Source organism: Staurois parvus, unplaced genomic scaffold, assembly GCF_062004578.1.
Source record: "Staurois parvus isolate SC_StPar_1 unplaced genomic scaffold, SC_StPar_1.0 ptg000029l, whole genome shotgun sequence".
In the NCBI taxonomy this organism is placed as follows: Eukaryota; Metazoa; Chordata; class Amphibia; order Anura; family Ranidae; genus Staurois; species Staurois parvus.
In genome coordinates, this window is record NW_028317825.1 from 9,870,499 (window position 1) to 9,886,672 (window position 16,174).

General features: G+C 41.9%; 1 protein-coding gene across 1 annotated transcript in view; it reads right to left on the bottom strand.

Annotated features, from left to right (window-relative positions):
* The window catches only part of WDR81 (WD repeat domain 81), a 104,020-nt gene that overhangs the window by 37,901 nt on the left and 49,945 nt on the right, over positions 1-16,174 (bottom strand). The window contains exons 7-8 of the mRNA XM_089657777.1: positions 13,498-13,663; positions 8,111-8,776 (exon numbers count right to left, since the gene is read on the bottom strand). Coding sequence (XP_089513903.1) covers positions 8,111-8,776; positions 13,498-13,663 — 832 coding nt within the window. The remainder of the gene's footprint in view (positions 1-8,110; positions 8,777-13,497; positions 13,664-16,174) is intronic.

Consider the following 16,174-nt stretch of genomic DNA (forward strand, 5'->3'; position numbering starts at 1 on the left):
ACACAATCTCCCTTTTGGGCTACTTTAAATCAAAATCAATAATTCTACAATGTTTGTTTGTTTCATTTAGTTTAGTCTGAGCTTCTAAGATACTAAAAACTATTGAATGGTGAGAATCCCTGTCAGTTTTTACTGCTGTAACAAAAATTTAAATAGAAGTACCACACCACTTCTAATAGGTCCAGATACAACTTTATTCTGATAAAAATCAGAGGGAAAAACCACAAAGAAGCCAATGAGTTTCAGGGGTCCAAACATGCCAAACCATCTGCTGGCAATGCCTTTCCTTCAAATCATGCTGGAAAAAATTAAAGGTCCAGTACACTTTTAGTCTATTCACATTGTTGTCAATCAAGCCTTGATGAAGGGGGCGCTCTTGGACCCTGAAAAGCATAGGATACTCACTGGATTGCCCCCTGACTTATCAAAATAAAGTTGTATCTGGACCGCTTAGCAGTGGTATGGCTCTTCAGTTTAAATTTTTGTTGCATTACACTGCAGGCCATGAAGACTGTGGAGATCTTCTGGAATGTAGAAGCTGCCCACCAGATCATTTACAATAACAAATTGCATCAATACTTTAATATAGCAATAACAATGAGGCAACCCTACAGGCCCAGCACTATTATACCATGTTCCTCAAAAGTTTTTTTTACGGTTGTCTGTATCCCCTTTTGGAAAAAAAAAATCACCATCATTATTTTTGCATGCATTGGGAATTTGAGCGAGGATACTTACATTACATTATCCTATGCGCAGTTTTAGTTTGTCAAACATTAGGGGCATATATACAAACTGGCAACACAGCCAGGGCAGGTTTCAATGCAGGCCCTGCCAGAAGTCTCCTAGTTTCTATAAAGGACTGCTGGGATTACAGGGTGTCAACACCCTAGGGATCCTAAAAAGTAGCAGCACGTGTAGAAGCTATAGGTTGACCTTCCAGTTTCAAAGTGGCGTGCACCACATTAGTAAGAGCTGGAATGGTTTCCATAAGCCTACGAGCAATGGCAGCAGTTTGTGGCTCCTCGTAGCCAATGATGCATGCCAAGGATTTTCTAAGAATCCCCAACAAACAAAAACTCAGTGGCCAAAGGCTGTGAGGCCACTAAGACCACAGGTAGTTTAGAGAATTCTAAAAGGGAAGAGGTGGAGGTACACTTACAGCCTCTGTGGTCAGACTCAGCAATAAGAGTTGCAGTTTGACCCATGAAATCCAGCATAACTGTAACCAGGTATGAATTACCAATTAACACAGAAGTTCATTTCAATTTGAAAGCAGTTACTGGTGCAACTGAGCAGAAGCGGCCATATAAAAACCAGCCACTAGATGGTGCAAAGGGAACAGACTGAACAGAAGATCTCTCTCTCTCTCATAAAAGACTATAGACAGTGGCTTTATGAACATCCATCATAAATTTGGGATAAGGCAGTATTTACTGCCCAGAAACAAGGCACCCAAACCACCCTACAACACACTGGGGACCTGGAAAGAATATTAACCATGTGGGTCCTTCATAGTCAACCAACTGCATATATCTGTAAAACAGTATAAAGCCAGCAAATTCCCCTCAAAAACTCCTCAAACTCCTCAGAAGCCCCTGCAGGGGTTACACCGGGTAGTATGCAGGCTCTACTGAGGCTGTGTACATGTTCCCGTCTTCTCAGAAAAGAGGTTTACTTGCAATGGAGCCTGAAGTTTCAGTGCAGTAGAAGTCCACTCTCCTGTAGCTGGCTCTGCCTCAGGTGTACCCCCGAATGTGGAGGGGGCAATCAACTGCCTTCTCAGTGGTATCTAGGAACAGAGTGCAGAGTTCTAATTCAGGTCTCTACATTACATACAATAGAGAATCTGGCCGTCACATCCGGTGTGAAGGACATTTTTGGGCACTAGAACAACTTAAATGAAGCCAGTCTTCGGCAAACTGCAGAGAAAACAAAGGTCTGAACAGGACAGGCAACAACAATCTTCTTATAGTGAAAACATAAAAGAAGGAGCACACCAGTGCATAAACCCTTTATTACACACAGACCTAAGAATAACCCCGCCTACACAGGAGGGTACCTCAGTTTTGTAGCAAGCCAATGAAATTCCAGAAAGAGGGGAGGGACCTCTGTGTCCTGTTATGTACTCCAAGAAATGGATTTTACAGGTAAGTATGTGTAGAAAAAAAAAATCCAGTTTTCTTTATCGTATATCATGGAACACACAGCAGGCTATAATCATTACTATCTGGGGTATCCCAAAAGCAATACATTTGAGGGATGGGAGACACAGTTATAATACCGAGGACCTACTCCTTGAAAGAGCCGCCAGCTCCGACACCCCTTCTTGCCGAAGCGACTGCAATAAAAAACAAAAACAGAAAAAAAAATTTAAATCTGAAATCTAACCTTTAATGGTGCTCAAGGCCAACATCATCTCCACACCTGATTGGAGAATACAGAATCCTCCCAATCACATATTTCCTCGGATGCCATCTTTTGGCCTCACACCAGGAAATGCAAGACTTCCAGACTATGTAATAGATGTTTCTGGAAACCACATTCCTAGTGTTCAACAGTGTAGAAATAACTGGACCTGAGACCCCTCAGTCCCTCAAGATTCTAGCTTCAATAGTCACACCATCAAATTTAGCGAACAGAACTCAGGGTGCCATATTGGGTCCTGAGACAGTATGCCCGGTCTGAATGGAAGAGTCCATGGACCATATATGCGTACCAAGCCCTCCTGGGCCAGGTCAGGGCTACCAAAATTATCGGTGTTATTTTTTCCCAGATCCTGTGCACAAGGCATGGCAGTGACTGATTGGGGGGGGTTAGGCTATAAGTTAGGAAGAAATGATCCCAAGGAATCACCGGAGCATTCACCCCGAATGCGAATGGTCTCTTGTTCTGGATATGAACTTGTCCACCTTGTTGTTGAACCTGGATGCCAAGAGATCTACGTCTGGCATACCCAAACACTGGCAAATTGCCAAGAAAATCTTTGTGTGCAGGGACCACTCCCTGGAACAAATGTGGGCGACAGAGAAAATCCACTTGCCAGTCCTCAGGAATGTAAACTTATGACAGAGACAACACATGTAGTTCCGCTCAAGCTAGAATGTAATTCACCCCCTCCTAGACCATCTGGTTCCTGGTGCTTCCCTGGTGGTTAATATAAACCACATCCGTGACATTGTTGGACTGGATCCTGACTAGATATCTGTGAAACCTGATCGTCCAAAATTTCAGCACAAAGCAAACCGCCAGAAGTTCCAGGACATTGATGGGCAGACTCTTCTCTGGCCGAGCCCACTTCCCTTTGTTTGTGGCTCCCTCCAGAACAGCCCCCTAGCCGAACAGACTGGCATCCGTGGTTACTAAATCTTCCAAACCACCGGAAGAAAATACGCCCCCTTTTCCAGATTCCAAGCCACCAACCACCAATTAAAACTCTGCCTTACTCTGGGGAACAAACATGTGACAACCCAGTGCTCGGACCTTCTTGTTCCAGAGAGACAGAATGTTTCTCAGCAACGGTCTGGAGTGGAACTGTGCATAGGGAACTGCCTTGCATGCAGATACCATCTTCCCCAGCAACCTCATGCAAAGGCATTCAGATGGATATCTTTTTCTCTTCACATCTCAAACCTGATCTCTCAGAGAACAGCACTTTACCCGGACGCAGGAATACTTTTGCCTGCACCATATCTAGGACCAACTCCAAATATTTCTGGCTTTGAACTGGATCTAAGGCCGACTTTTTAAAGTTTACGATCCAGTCTAGGTGTTTTAGAACATGCACTGCATGAGCCACATTTCACCTTAAGCATAAAACAGACAGACAGTTCCCTGAGTAATAGGTCATCTAGATACCCTAGTACCGATATTTCCTAGGCTCTTAGTAGGGCCTATACTGGAGCAAAAACTTTTGTGAAAAGTCCAGGGGCTGTGGCATGCCCGAAGGGCAGAGCCACAAACTGAAAATGACAACTTTCCACTGCAAACCGCCAAAACCTTTGAGGAGGTTGGAATATTGGTACATAAAAAAGGTATGCGTCCTTGATGACTATAGACGCTGGAAAATCCCCTATCTGCAGCGAGGCTATTACTGAACAGACTGATTAATCCGAAAGCAACATACAAATAGAAATCAGTTCAGAGCCTTGAGATCTAGTATAGACCTTATGTCTCCATTTGACTTTGGAACCATGAACAAGTTTGAGTAGAAGCCACTGAACCTCTTGCTTCAAGGCACTTCCACAATTAACCCTTGGGAACATAAGAATTTCTCTTCAGCTAATTTGTGGGTACGTTGGATTTTAAAAACAGGGGAAGCGGAAGAATCCGAAATGCCCATCTGTACCCCTGAGAAATTGTGGAAATTACCCATTTGTTCTGGATCACCTCTTGCCAGGCACTTGAAAACTGCAAAAGCCTCCCCCTCCACCCATACAAGTGGGGGCGTCCCTTTATAAAGAGGGCTTAAGGCAAGCCTTAGAACCACTGAACCCATGGCTTTCTCTGCCCCTGATCTTGAGGATTACCAAAACTGCCTGGCAAATGAGGCACTAGCAGCAGGAGTACTTTAGCCCTTAAAAGATGGATGTCTACTTCTCATTTTACCTGGTAGGAGAGAACTCCCCCCAAACAATTTTCTGGATGTACTTATCCAAATCATCGCCAAACAGGTGCTCACCGTGAAAGGGGAATCCAACCAGCAATTTCTGCTGACCAGATTTTCAACCAAAAGACTCTGTGCATGTGCAATGACAGCAGAGCCAATCGTGAAACCTGCTGTATGGAATCCTTAAGGACATCCACGGCAAAGCACAAGGCGCGGGGCAAATATGCCACCTACTCAGCAGAATCCTCTCCCTGACCAGGAAGAGATTCTTAATAAACTGCTAAACATGGTCCTTCAGGGATTGACACACACCAATTGCTGCCACAGCAGGCTGCGCAGCGGACCCAGCAAGAGCAAAATAAGCCTTTAGTAAAGATTACAACCTTTTATCATCCGGATCCTTAAACACTTGGGCATTGTCCACTGGACAAGTTAACTTTTTATTCAGGGAAGATACAACTGCATCAACTACTGTCATTCTCCATTTCATAGCAAATTTTTCCTCCATGGGTTACAGCAGGGAAAAACTCTTGGCAGGAACAAATACTCTATTTGGGTGACCCCAGTCAGCATATACCATCTGCTCTAAAAGCGGGTGCATTGGAAAGGTTTGAGCATTCTGTGGAGGCCGCATCGAACCCAAAGAGTAGGAGGCTTCAGAAGCTTCCAGTGACGGCAATTTGAATCCAGAGCAGACCATTTCTGTAAGAGATTGGATCAACAATTTCTGGGACTGAGAGGCCAACGATGCTTGGCCCTCCTCAAAACACCCCCCCCCCCTCCTCCTCCAAATCAATAATATCCACTTCTTCCATATAATCTACCCATTCCTACTCCAAAACAAGAGGATCAGGGAGGGGAATCTTTAATGCTTCTTACCTCTGTGCGTAACAGTGGAAATCATGCAACCTATTTTATTCTCCAATCCAGCCAAGGCTGATGCTAAATCTCCCATAGTAACATATGCTGAAGCAGGTGCATTGGTAGTAGCCACAATGCCAGAAAAGCAAAGCAGCTCCGACTGCTCAGTCGCCTATGGTCTTTCAGGGGAAGCCACCACAGTGGCACTTTGACTAGGATCCTCAGGACTAGACTGTGGTGCACACGTGCCCCTTCCTGCTGTGGTTCCCCCATTCCGCTTCCAAGAAGACATTGCTTACTCTACAGCGAATTTACAAAATGCAACTGGGGCTTGTGAAAATACACCTAACCCACCAGTACACCACCCCATCATGCAAGGCTTTAATCCAGCAATTCGTAACCATCACAGCCCAGACAGCAAACAGATGCAACACTAAAAGCAAAAACCAGTGCAGACTGCCACCTGTGACCACACACCGCTCAAGGACTCAAGTGCCCAAAAGGATAGCATGGTCTATGTTACTTCCAGCAGCTACACGTGTAATCCACCCAAGTAAGATGGCCGCCCGCAGCCTCCAGACGCTACTGCGCATGCCACATACAAAAAAAAGGCACTACTGCGCATTCAAGGCCCCACGATCCGGTGAGAAGGCCTGGACTCCTGACAATTTTAGCTGAAAAAAAATAAGAATGGTTACTGCCTGTGACCTTTGTCAGTAGCTCCACAAACATGTAAAAGGAAAGCAGCTAGGAACACTTACACAATACAGATGCAATGCTCCCGATGCCCTGTGGCAGCAAAAAGTAAAAAAAAGGACACAGACTGAACACCTGGCCCTGCCGACAAGCTGCCGCTGCTGTGGCTGCATAGGTAGTATTAGTGTCCAAAATAAGGCTCCTAGGCCTAGCCAAATTCTTTGTCTTCCCTACACAAATGAAGGTATTAAAATTTACAACCCTTTTTCCTTTGCTCGTCTCTTTTCTCTTTTTTTCCCTAAAAAAAAATCCCAATCCCACCGCAGGGCTCTGCTAATAGATACACAATTTTTACCCATCACAGCGGGTCTAGTCACTTATGGACCTTCAAGGACTCGGTCCCCCTATGGTTTTCTGGAGTCCTCTCCCTTGGATCTGTATAGCACCCTGCCGGAAAATCGGTCACGTTACAGGCAAAACCTTGTTGAGTCCTTCATCTTCCATACAAGGCTCAGGTACCATTTTAGCATACAGCCATCAAAATGGATCCAATTTATCCAGTCCCGATAAGCCCTATTAGAACAGTTTTTGAGACCAGCCAGCATTCCCACAGAGAACTGAACTTCAGTGACCACCACCTTCCAGACACTAGCAAAGAAACTGATGTACTTCCTGTGTGTGTGGGGGAGGTTATTTAGGGGAAGACTTCCTGTCTGGTTTGGTCTGCCAGTGTCCATTCGTCTATAAGTGGCACATAACCCAGATAAGTAATGATTATAGCCTACTCTCCCATGATGTACTTACAATAAAATAAAAAAGCTAAATTCACAAGAGGAAGATGGTGATAATGCCATAAAATGCCTTAACTAGAATATCTACAGCAGCTACCTACTTGCGGGAAGCAGCAGGGGCCAGTGTGTTAGTATGACACACTGTCTGCAGCATAACACTAGCATGCTAAAAACATGTATTTTGCATCACTGAACTATTTTAGGGCTATCCCATTTTCTTCAGTCACCCTTTTGGCAGTTGCTTTTAAATGTTCAGAGTGAAAGGGGGTGATTGATAATAAGATGATACACACTTGGGTGTACTTGGTAAACAAAGGTCATTATATAATGGTTTATCATTTAATTCTGAATTCCAGTCTTACCTTCAATCTTGCACAGTTGCACAAGCTTTTCTCTTGTACTGAAGTGGATTACCTTGTTTTCACTGCACATTGTGGGCTTTTCACAATGTGCAGTGAAATCAAGGTAAGCAACTTCATTAATAGTAGAAGCCGCGGCAAGTCAGCTACATCCTTCCTAATTTCCTGGCTGGAGAAAATCCATCATCATCTAGCCCAGCCCCACTGCCTTTGGCCACCCCTTTTATTCATTAGTTTCAATTCTTTCAAGCATGGCAGCTGTCCTTCACTTTTCAGATTAACCTTGGGCAGTTTGCATGCAAATACAGTATGCCTAGAAAGGTCCAATCCCTCCATACTGACATCTTCCCAAGCCCCCTGTTTACATCAGGACTTGAGAGGAGTACCGAGGTAGGCTGTTGAGGCGTTTTCTTGAAGCTACCTACAGCACCCTGCTGGCCCCTCACTACTATGATCTGTTTGCATTGCACAGAGAAGCACAAAGACACAGCAATGATGTCACTGGGTCTAAAATAAAGTATGTAATTAAAACAGAAAGGTTTAACTTCAGCATGCTTGTGAGGGGAGAGAGGAGAAATAAAGGATGATAAAAAGATAAGCAGAATAAACTTCAGCTTTAACAAATACAAATATATGTACAGTAAAGAGTAATAACCACATCTATTATTTATATACAGAACCACATCTATTATTTATATACAGATGTAACTATTGATACATAGGTAAATGCTTACAGAAATATAAATCAGTTTAATGTGCTATCACCATATTATTAAAAATGTGTTGATTCATACCTGTAAATTGGTCCCATATACATACTCCTCCATCACAGCTCACTATTTGCTGCACAGATTCCAGCTGGCCTACATAGAACACAGTCTTCTTGTGCTCAGTATAAGTAAGACGTGGTTCAATCTCCCTGGTGCCATCGCCATAGTTGTACAAAGGCCACAACCGAACTGTTTTGTCCTTGCTGCCGCTTAGAAAGAAATCTTCTCCGCTGAGAGGTTTAACAGATTTGATGGCTCCAGAATGGCCAATAAAACTTTGGAGCTTGATCTGGTGAAAGTAAAAATGAGGTTCCTGTTGGCTCACGCCGATCTCATACTGCCAGTATGCCAGCCAGTTTCCACATAGCCCATGGGCACTCCTCTGAAGATCCTGCTTAAAAGTGTTATCATCACACTGGAAGTTCTCTGCTACAGGGCTGCGACAAGTGGATTTTGATGGTGATGGCTGACTGTCTTTTGGGACCTGAATGCGGTTTCCAACCATGACACTCCCAAAGGTGCCAGACTGGGTGTCTTCCTCTAAGCTGTATAGAGGAACACTTGTTCTGTTGCTGTACTCACAGGGCAGTGATTGATTATCAATCTCCTTTGGAATAACTGTTTCTTGATAAACCATTGTGAGTTTCCATATTAAATCATGGTTTGGAACCAACTGGTTAATAACATCACCTGGAAGACAAAAATACATGTGCACATATCATTATCCAGTACTGAACATAATGTCACCTGATAACTTACCAAATCCGCATGACAAAATGTTTTCTCACAATATATCACACACACATCTGAGGTTCATATATGCATGCTGTCATTACGCCAGTTGTGCTGCAGTTTCTGGTCTCACAATCAGTTCTGAAACTAGTCACAAAACCTGAGCATAGGAGGCTAAAACATTACAGCCGTTTGAGCTTTTTTTTTCCTACCTCTATACTCCCCTCTAAGTTACCCTATGTGTCCACATACACTACAGGTGGTCTCAGGAATTTAGTGGCAGGGGAGGAGTTTAGAAACCCCCAACAAAAAAAAAATCCTCTAAAATTACCAATCTGAAAAGTCATTTTTGAGCTCAAAAAACACCTGAAAGCTTATAAATGTGCCTAAGTGTTCATAAATGTAGCGTTTGGGAGTTTTCAAGTGTACATAGATTATAGTGAAAAATGAGCATAGGGGAATATTTTTTTTTGGGGGGGGGGGGGGGGGGCTCAAAATGCCCATAAACTCTCAAACTCTTGTGCCATACAAACCACTATGTGCATTTTTATGCTGCTTTTTTGCCAAAGGTTCTGGCATGTTTTCAGCCACCTAGTGTGCATGGACACTTATTAAGAAGCACAGCCAACGCTTACAGTGGTTGTAAAGGCTGAAGGTTTTTTACTTTCATGCATTCTATGCTCCAGCACATGCCAATCACAGGGTCCTGGCCAATGATTTATTGCCGTGACCCGCCAATATGCGGAGCAAGAGACAGGAGAGAGCTCTGTGTGGGTAAAACACAGAGCTCTCTACTGACAGCGGCGATGTGCCGGTTTTTGTCTCCCTGCAAAGCAGGGAATACAAAACCAGCACATCCCTTAGTAAAAGCACCACACAGTAAACAATTTACACGTTGCTAGGCAAACAGTTAAGCCTTTAATTGTCCCTAGATGTTAACCCTTTCCCAGCCAGTGTCATTAGTACAGTGTCCGTGTACACTCAGTGGCCACTTTATTAGGTAAACCTTGCTAATGCCAAGAAAATATCCCTCACAACATTACACCACCACCACCACCCTGAACCATTAATACAAGGCAGGATGGATCTATGCTTTTTGTTGTTTACACCAAATTCTGACTCCACCATCTGAATGTCGAGACTCATCGGACCAGGCAACGTTTTTCCAATCTTCTATTGTCCAATTTTGATGAGCCTGTGTGAATTGTAGCCTCCGTTTCCTGTTCTTAACTGACAGAAGTGGCATCCAATGTGGTCTTCTGCTGTCGTAGTTCATCTGCTTAAAAGTTTAATGTGTTGTGCGTTCAGAGATGGTATTCTGCATACCATGGTTGTAACGAGTAGTTATTTGAGTTACTGTTTCCTATCATCTCGAACCAGTCTGCCCATTCTCCTCTGACATCAACCAGGCATTTTTTCGTACACACAACTGCCGCTCACGGGATATTTTCTCTATTTCTGACCATTGTCTGTAAACCCTAGAGATGGTTATGTGTGAAAATCCCAGTAGATCAGTAGTTTTTTTGAAATGCTCAGACCAGCCCATCTGGCACCAACAACCATGCAATGTTCAAAGTCACTTAAAGGATAAGTTCACCTTTTTGTGTACCCCCCCAATCAACTACATAGTTTCTGGTAGATCTAAAGGAGATTGCACAGATTGTCTGGTGTATGGTGAGCTTCACAGAACCCAGAACATAATTTTCCTGCTTTCAGTACTACAGCTCTATCCACATAGGCTGTTATCTGATCGCTCAGCACATTTTGCCAAAATGAAGGATCTATGCAAAATGAAAGTTAAGGTAAAAACATCTTTTGAATTCCTGCAAAAGAAGTACATTAATGCTATATTGGTTCACAGGAGAGCTGGAATTTAGAAGAAAAAAAAAAGGTGAACGTTTCCTTTAAATCCCCTTTCTTCCCCATTCTGATGCTCGGTTTGAACTTCTGCAAGTCATCTTCACCACATTTAGGATTCCTAAATGCATTGAGCTCCCACCATGTGGTTGGCTGATTATCAATTTGTGTTACCAAGCATTTGAACAGGTATACCTAATAAAGTGGCGAGTGTGATCACTGTATTAGTGCCACTGTTGAGGTCAGTGGCAGTTCCCACAATGTGTTAGTGTCAGATTGCCTGCCATACTATCACAGTCCCTCTAAGTAGCTGATCACCACCATTACTAGTATAACCGCAAAAAAAAATTCAGGTACATATCCCATAGTTTGTAGACGCTATAACTTTCACGCAAACCAATTAATATACAATTTTTTAAAAAAAAATACCTATGTAGCAAGATACATTTGGCCTAAATTTATAAAAAAATTGATTAAAGATATTTCCCCCCCCCCCCCAAATTTTCAGTTTTATATAATAATAAAAAAAACACCAAAAGAAAGCTCTAATTGTTTGGAAAAAAAAACATATAAAAAAAATTTAATTGCGGTAAAATGTTGCATGACTGTGCAATTGTCAGTTAAAGTAGTGCAGTGCTGAATAGCCCAAAATATCCCAATCATGAAGAAGGTAAAATCTTCCAGAGGTTAAGTAGAAAAAAAAAAATCAGGCCTCCTGCCCCACCAGATACAGATGCACTGTGTGACAGAGCTGTGCAATCTTCCAATTGGATGGACAGATGTACAAAATTCTTTGCCAGGTAAAATCATTCATTTATATGTTTTTTGTCTGTGTATTAAGCGGTTTGAATGGAGTTGAGCTTTAACACCTTGTTTCAAAGGCCAATAGACAATTCTTGAGAATGTTTAGTACAAGAACTCTATTATGGATAAAGGAACACCTGTTGCATTTGAAAGAAAAAAAAAAATTACCATCAATATAAGGAAGGGATGCTTCACGGTAAGCGTGGTTAGACTGAGAAATGTTTTACTATACGTACAAGCTGGTAATGGTAAAAACAATAACAATTCCCTAATCGTCCTTTCTCCCTAGAACGTTGGCATGATGTTAATTTAGGTGTCATCTATAATAAAATCACGCAGATCCTGGTACCTGAATAGTAGACTTAATGTACCTAAGTTCTTCTACTTTTTCACAGATTAGCTCCCTGCTGCTGCCTTGAAGTACCGTGTTTCCCTGAAAATAAGACTGTCATAATTTTTTTTGGCTCAAAAAAAAAAATTTAAAAAAAACACTAGGTCTTATTTATTTTCGGGGTAGGTCATATTTTTTTCATGTACAGGTGTGGACAGGGGGTGCAGAGGTGAGCTGCAGGCAGTTGTGGATCAGGGTTACTATAGAGAGGGCTGGCTGATGACAAATGACAGTTGTGAGAGGTAAATTGACAGGTGAGTTTCAAACAGGGTGCAGAGATGAGCCACAGACAGGGTGCAGGGGTGAGTTGCAAGGGATGCAGAAGTGAGCTTCGGGTCCTATCTTCCCACCTAGTGCACTCACCACTCCGCCTCTTTCCTACTGGCCAGGGATCACCCCTGGGGCATTGGCTTCCATGCATTAGGCTGCAGGATGAGATGCCCTGCCCCACCCCTAAACACACTGCACCATCAGATATCTGTTCCTTCCCTGTCCCACGGTGAGTACAGAGGTAGGGGGGTTCTGTGGGAGCTGATGGTGCCGTTACTTACAAGAGGGATTGTCACTTAGTACTAGGTCCTAATTTTGGGGTAGGTCTTTTCGTGGAAACAGGGTAGTTCTAAAGTTAAACCTTTTTTGTTTATCCTAATGTATTCCCTGCATTAGGGTAAAAAAGGTTTTACCACTTGCTGGTGAGCACACCTGCTCAACTGGCTCCTGCTGTTGCGTTAGTCACATCCTGTGAGGAAAGCAGGGGATGGGGCCGAGAGCGCTGTGTTTGTCTTAGGGAGCACACTCATACATATACCCTCATAGCTCACTGCTTGCTTTGGGGGCACACACAGAAGAGAAATGAGTGGACAGCCTGGCGGGAGAACCCAGAAGAGGACGTAAGGGGCTGCTCTGTGCAATACTATTACACAGAGCAGGTAAGTATAACAAGTTTGTTATTTTAATTAAAGAAATTTATCTTTTAGAACCTCTAAATTTGTAAGCTGCCAGATAGTTGCAATCTTACAACAGACATAGTAAGTGATCAGTGGAGGAGGGAAGACCACAGAAATGATTCCTCTTACTTGCAGCAGCCGATGACATTATTGCTAGCAGATGCTTTTCTTAGGTCTATACACCGTCACTGCGATAAGGCTGAAGAATTGCTTTTAATGCTAAAATGTAGTTTCAGTTATATAGTTGCTGTACAATATGGCATTTCAGGATTTTATTCATACAGGCCTATAAACGTACTGATAGTTGTATGATTTAACCAGATCTACAAGATTAAAAAAGGCAGCCTAAGTATTTCTCTTATTACAGCTGTGCTTGAAATAGCAGTTTTGGCCTTTAACAAACCATTGGGCTTATATTGGAAAAACACAAGTGTATAAATCAACTATCTGTAGCCCTATCAACTCTGAATAAGCTAGTTTGTGATGCAAGCATGTGAGTATACTTGGTGAACACAAGAACTCCCTTTCCTCTGTCAGAAAAAAAGGGTTAAATCCTATATTTGTACGGAACGTTATAGAAGAAACATTTTCAGTGTTCCTGTAGCATGTTAAGGGGGGACTTGTCCTTTGATTGCCTTGAGAGTGCATGTTACTGTGTGGCCTCAATGTTTGCAACTCACCAATGAGACAGGAAAATGGGATGAATGTGGCATATGCCATCTCAGCATTATATACTTTTTCCAGTTCCTCAATTAAAGTCAGATCCACAGGTAACATTATTCCATCTGAGCAGTGGACACTCTTTATGCATGGCTCCAAACCATTCTGTGTCTCTGCAGACAGACCCTAGAATTCAGATATAAGAAAACAGACAAGCATTCAGACAAGTGACCTTGATTCTTTGTAACTCGCTCTCTCTGCATATAGCACAGTGCTTAGAAACAATTAATTGCTGTAACAATATTTGTGCATTGGACAAAAGAACATTTCTCCCCCTCGAGTCATTGAAGGCTGATGGGGGGGGAAAGGTTATTAGTTACAAATACACTTCTGTCAGGGGCACCATGTAGATTTAAAAAAAAAAAAAAAAAAGACAAGCTCCAGATAAGCTTCTAATGCATGAATTATTCTTCTAGAAAAGTGTTTAAAGCCAGTTTTCTCAGAAAAGCAGATTCTAGGGTCAGGCGTAGTCTGATCTGCCTGCACTTGGCAACAAAATGGCATACTTTTTACTATATCTGCAAGAGCAATAAGTTAAATGGAAGCAGATTCTAAAAATCTGGCATAAATGAGGATGCAGCTGCCATCATCACTTGCTGAACTATCTGGTAAAAAATAAAAAATGCAGATCAGTTCATGTTCATCTACACTAGCAAATGTAAAGTGTATATCATGGCAAAATTTAAAAAAATATATAAGCAGTACGCTTTCCCATGTCCCCATCTATGCAACGACCCCACAAGTACAGAAATAGACCTGTTGCTGTGCCATAAATGCACTCCGATTTTAATTCATGTTGTCTGGCAGCACAGCATTTTCATGGACTGAATATTAACCCTGCCCAGTTTTCCATTGTTAAACTACTCAAACCTTATCCCTGTCCTATGGTTGGCAACATAGAGAATTAATCAGTAGAAGGGGATAAAAGAAATAGCGCACAAACCTTGCGCATTACCTCAGTAAACAATAAATAATTTTATTTAGGAAATATACTCACAAGAGTAGCGATAAAACAGGCATAAAATAACCATAGTCCACACAGGGTTACAGGTCAATCCAAAGGGGAGATAAAAGCGAACGTGTTTCGAAGGGTGATCCCTTCTTCATCAGAGCTGGGTTTGACAGATAAAGACTTCAATTTGGCAGAGTTTTCATAGCAAGGAGACAGCCATTCAGTGTCAGTATTACAGCATTTCAGCCTGTTTAGTGTCACTGATGAAGGGATAACCCTTCGAAAAGCATTAGATTTATCTCCCCTTTGGATTGACCTGTAACCCTGTGTGGACTATGGTTATTTTATGCCTGTTTTATCGCTACTCTTGTGACTATATTTCCTAAATAAAATTTTACATTGTTTACTGAGGTAATGCGCAAGGTTTGTGCGCTCTTTTTATCCCCTTCTACAGTTTTATCAAACTTCCCCAGCTTCATGATAGAGCTGCACAACCTTTGATCAACAGTGGATGAACACACTGTTCGTTATTAACTTTTGTTTGGTCTGAGTCCTTGAGCGCAGGAGATAGTGGATGTTTGGTGACTTTTTTCATAGAGAATTAATCATTCTGGGGTCCCAAGATAAGAACTAGACGGGCTAATTAGGCTTACTGAAATAGTGAAAGAAGTATGCAAAAGGACTCAAGGCAAGCTCCAAGTTTATGATAGAATTAACACGCATTTTTTTCTGCAGTTATTGCACATAACAAATGGTTTATTTAACAGATTAAAAACGAGTGAAACATGTAACATTCCCAAAGGTGAACATATCCTTTAAAGTGCAACATGTAACATGTTCCCAATGCTGCATGTATGGTTGCACTGCGGGACTGTTCAATTCTGGTTATGGAAATTTCCTAGTAAGCAAGACCAGATTCACTTCCATTAAACACTACTTTCGGTGTGTTTTTTCCACAATTGCATTTTCACATGACATTAGTGGCCATGTAAAAATATATAAGTGATACGAACGTGTTTTTTTTTTTTTTTTTATGGAGAAGACATGGCTTTATCTAGAAGCAGTAAATAGAAAAAAAAAAACAGGAAATGTCAGATTGTAAAAAAATAAAAAAATGAAACAGGTATTCAACAAAAATTAAAATTACTTATGTTTGTATATAACACAATTCTAAAAAATAAAAAAAAAAAAAATAGGCATTAAAGAATATGGCAACTAGTCAATTAACTTTTATTAAAGTTTCTGTAATCCCTAGCAAAGAACTTCTCTTTTTGTACCTTTTGGTCTGTTACATGTACCACTGAGAGCATTTTGTTATAGCCGATTGAGAAGTGTAACAAATAACCTCTCATTTGTTATCTTGGACCTCAGAACAGTTATTTTTTATGTTGTGGAAATAAAGGAAATGAGATTCTGTAGTTTAGAAAAGGCAGCTGGGCAGGGCTGACACCATTTCTTGCAATTTCAGTCCAGAAAATTCACTGTGTTGTCAGCCCACAACAGGAAAAATAGCTCTTAAATGCATTCCTGACTTATCAACAGGTATTGCTCTGCATTTGCAGGGTCTCTAAAAGGAATAAAATGTGGAAAAGTGCATGTATTGAAGAAATCTACTGAATGTGTGTGTTTTTTTCAATACACACACACACACAGTGGTACCTTTACCTACGAGTGCATTTAGGTAA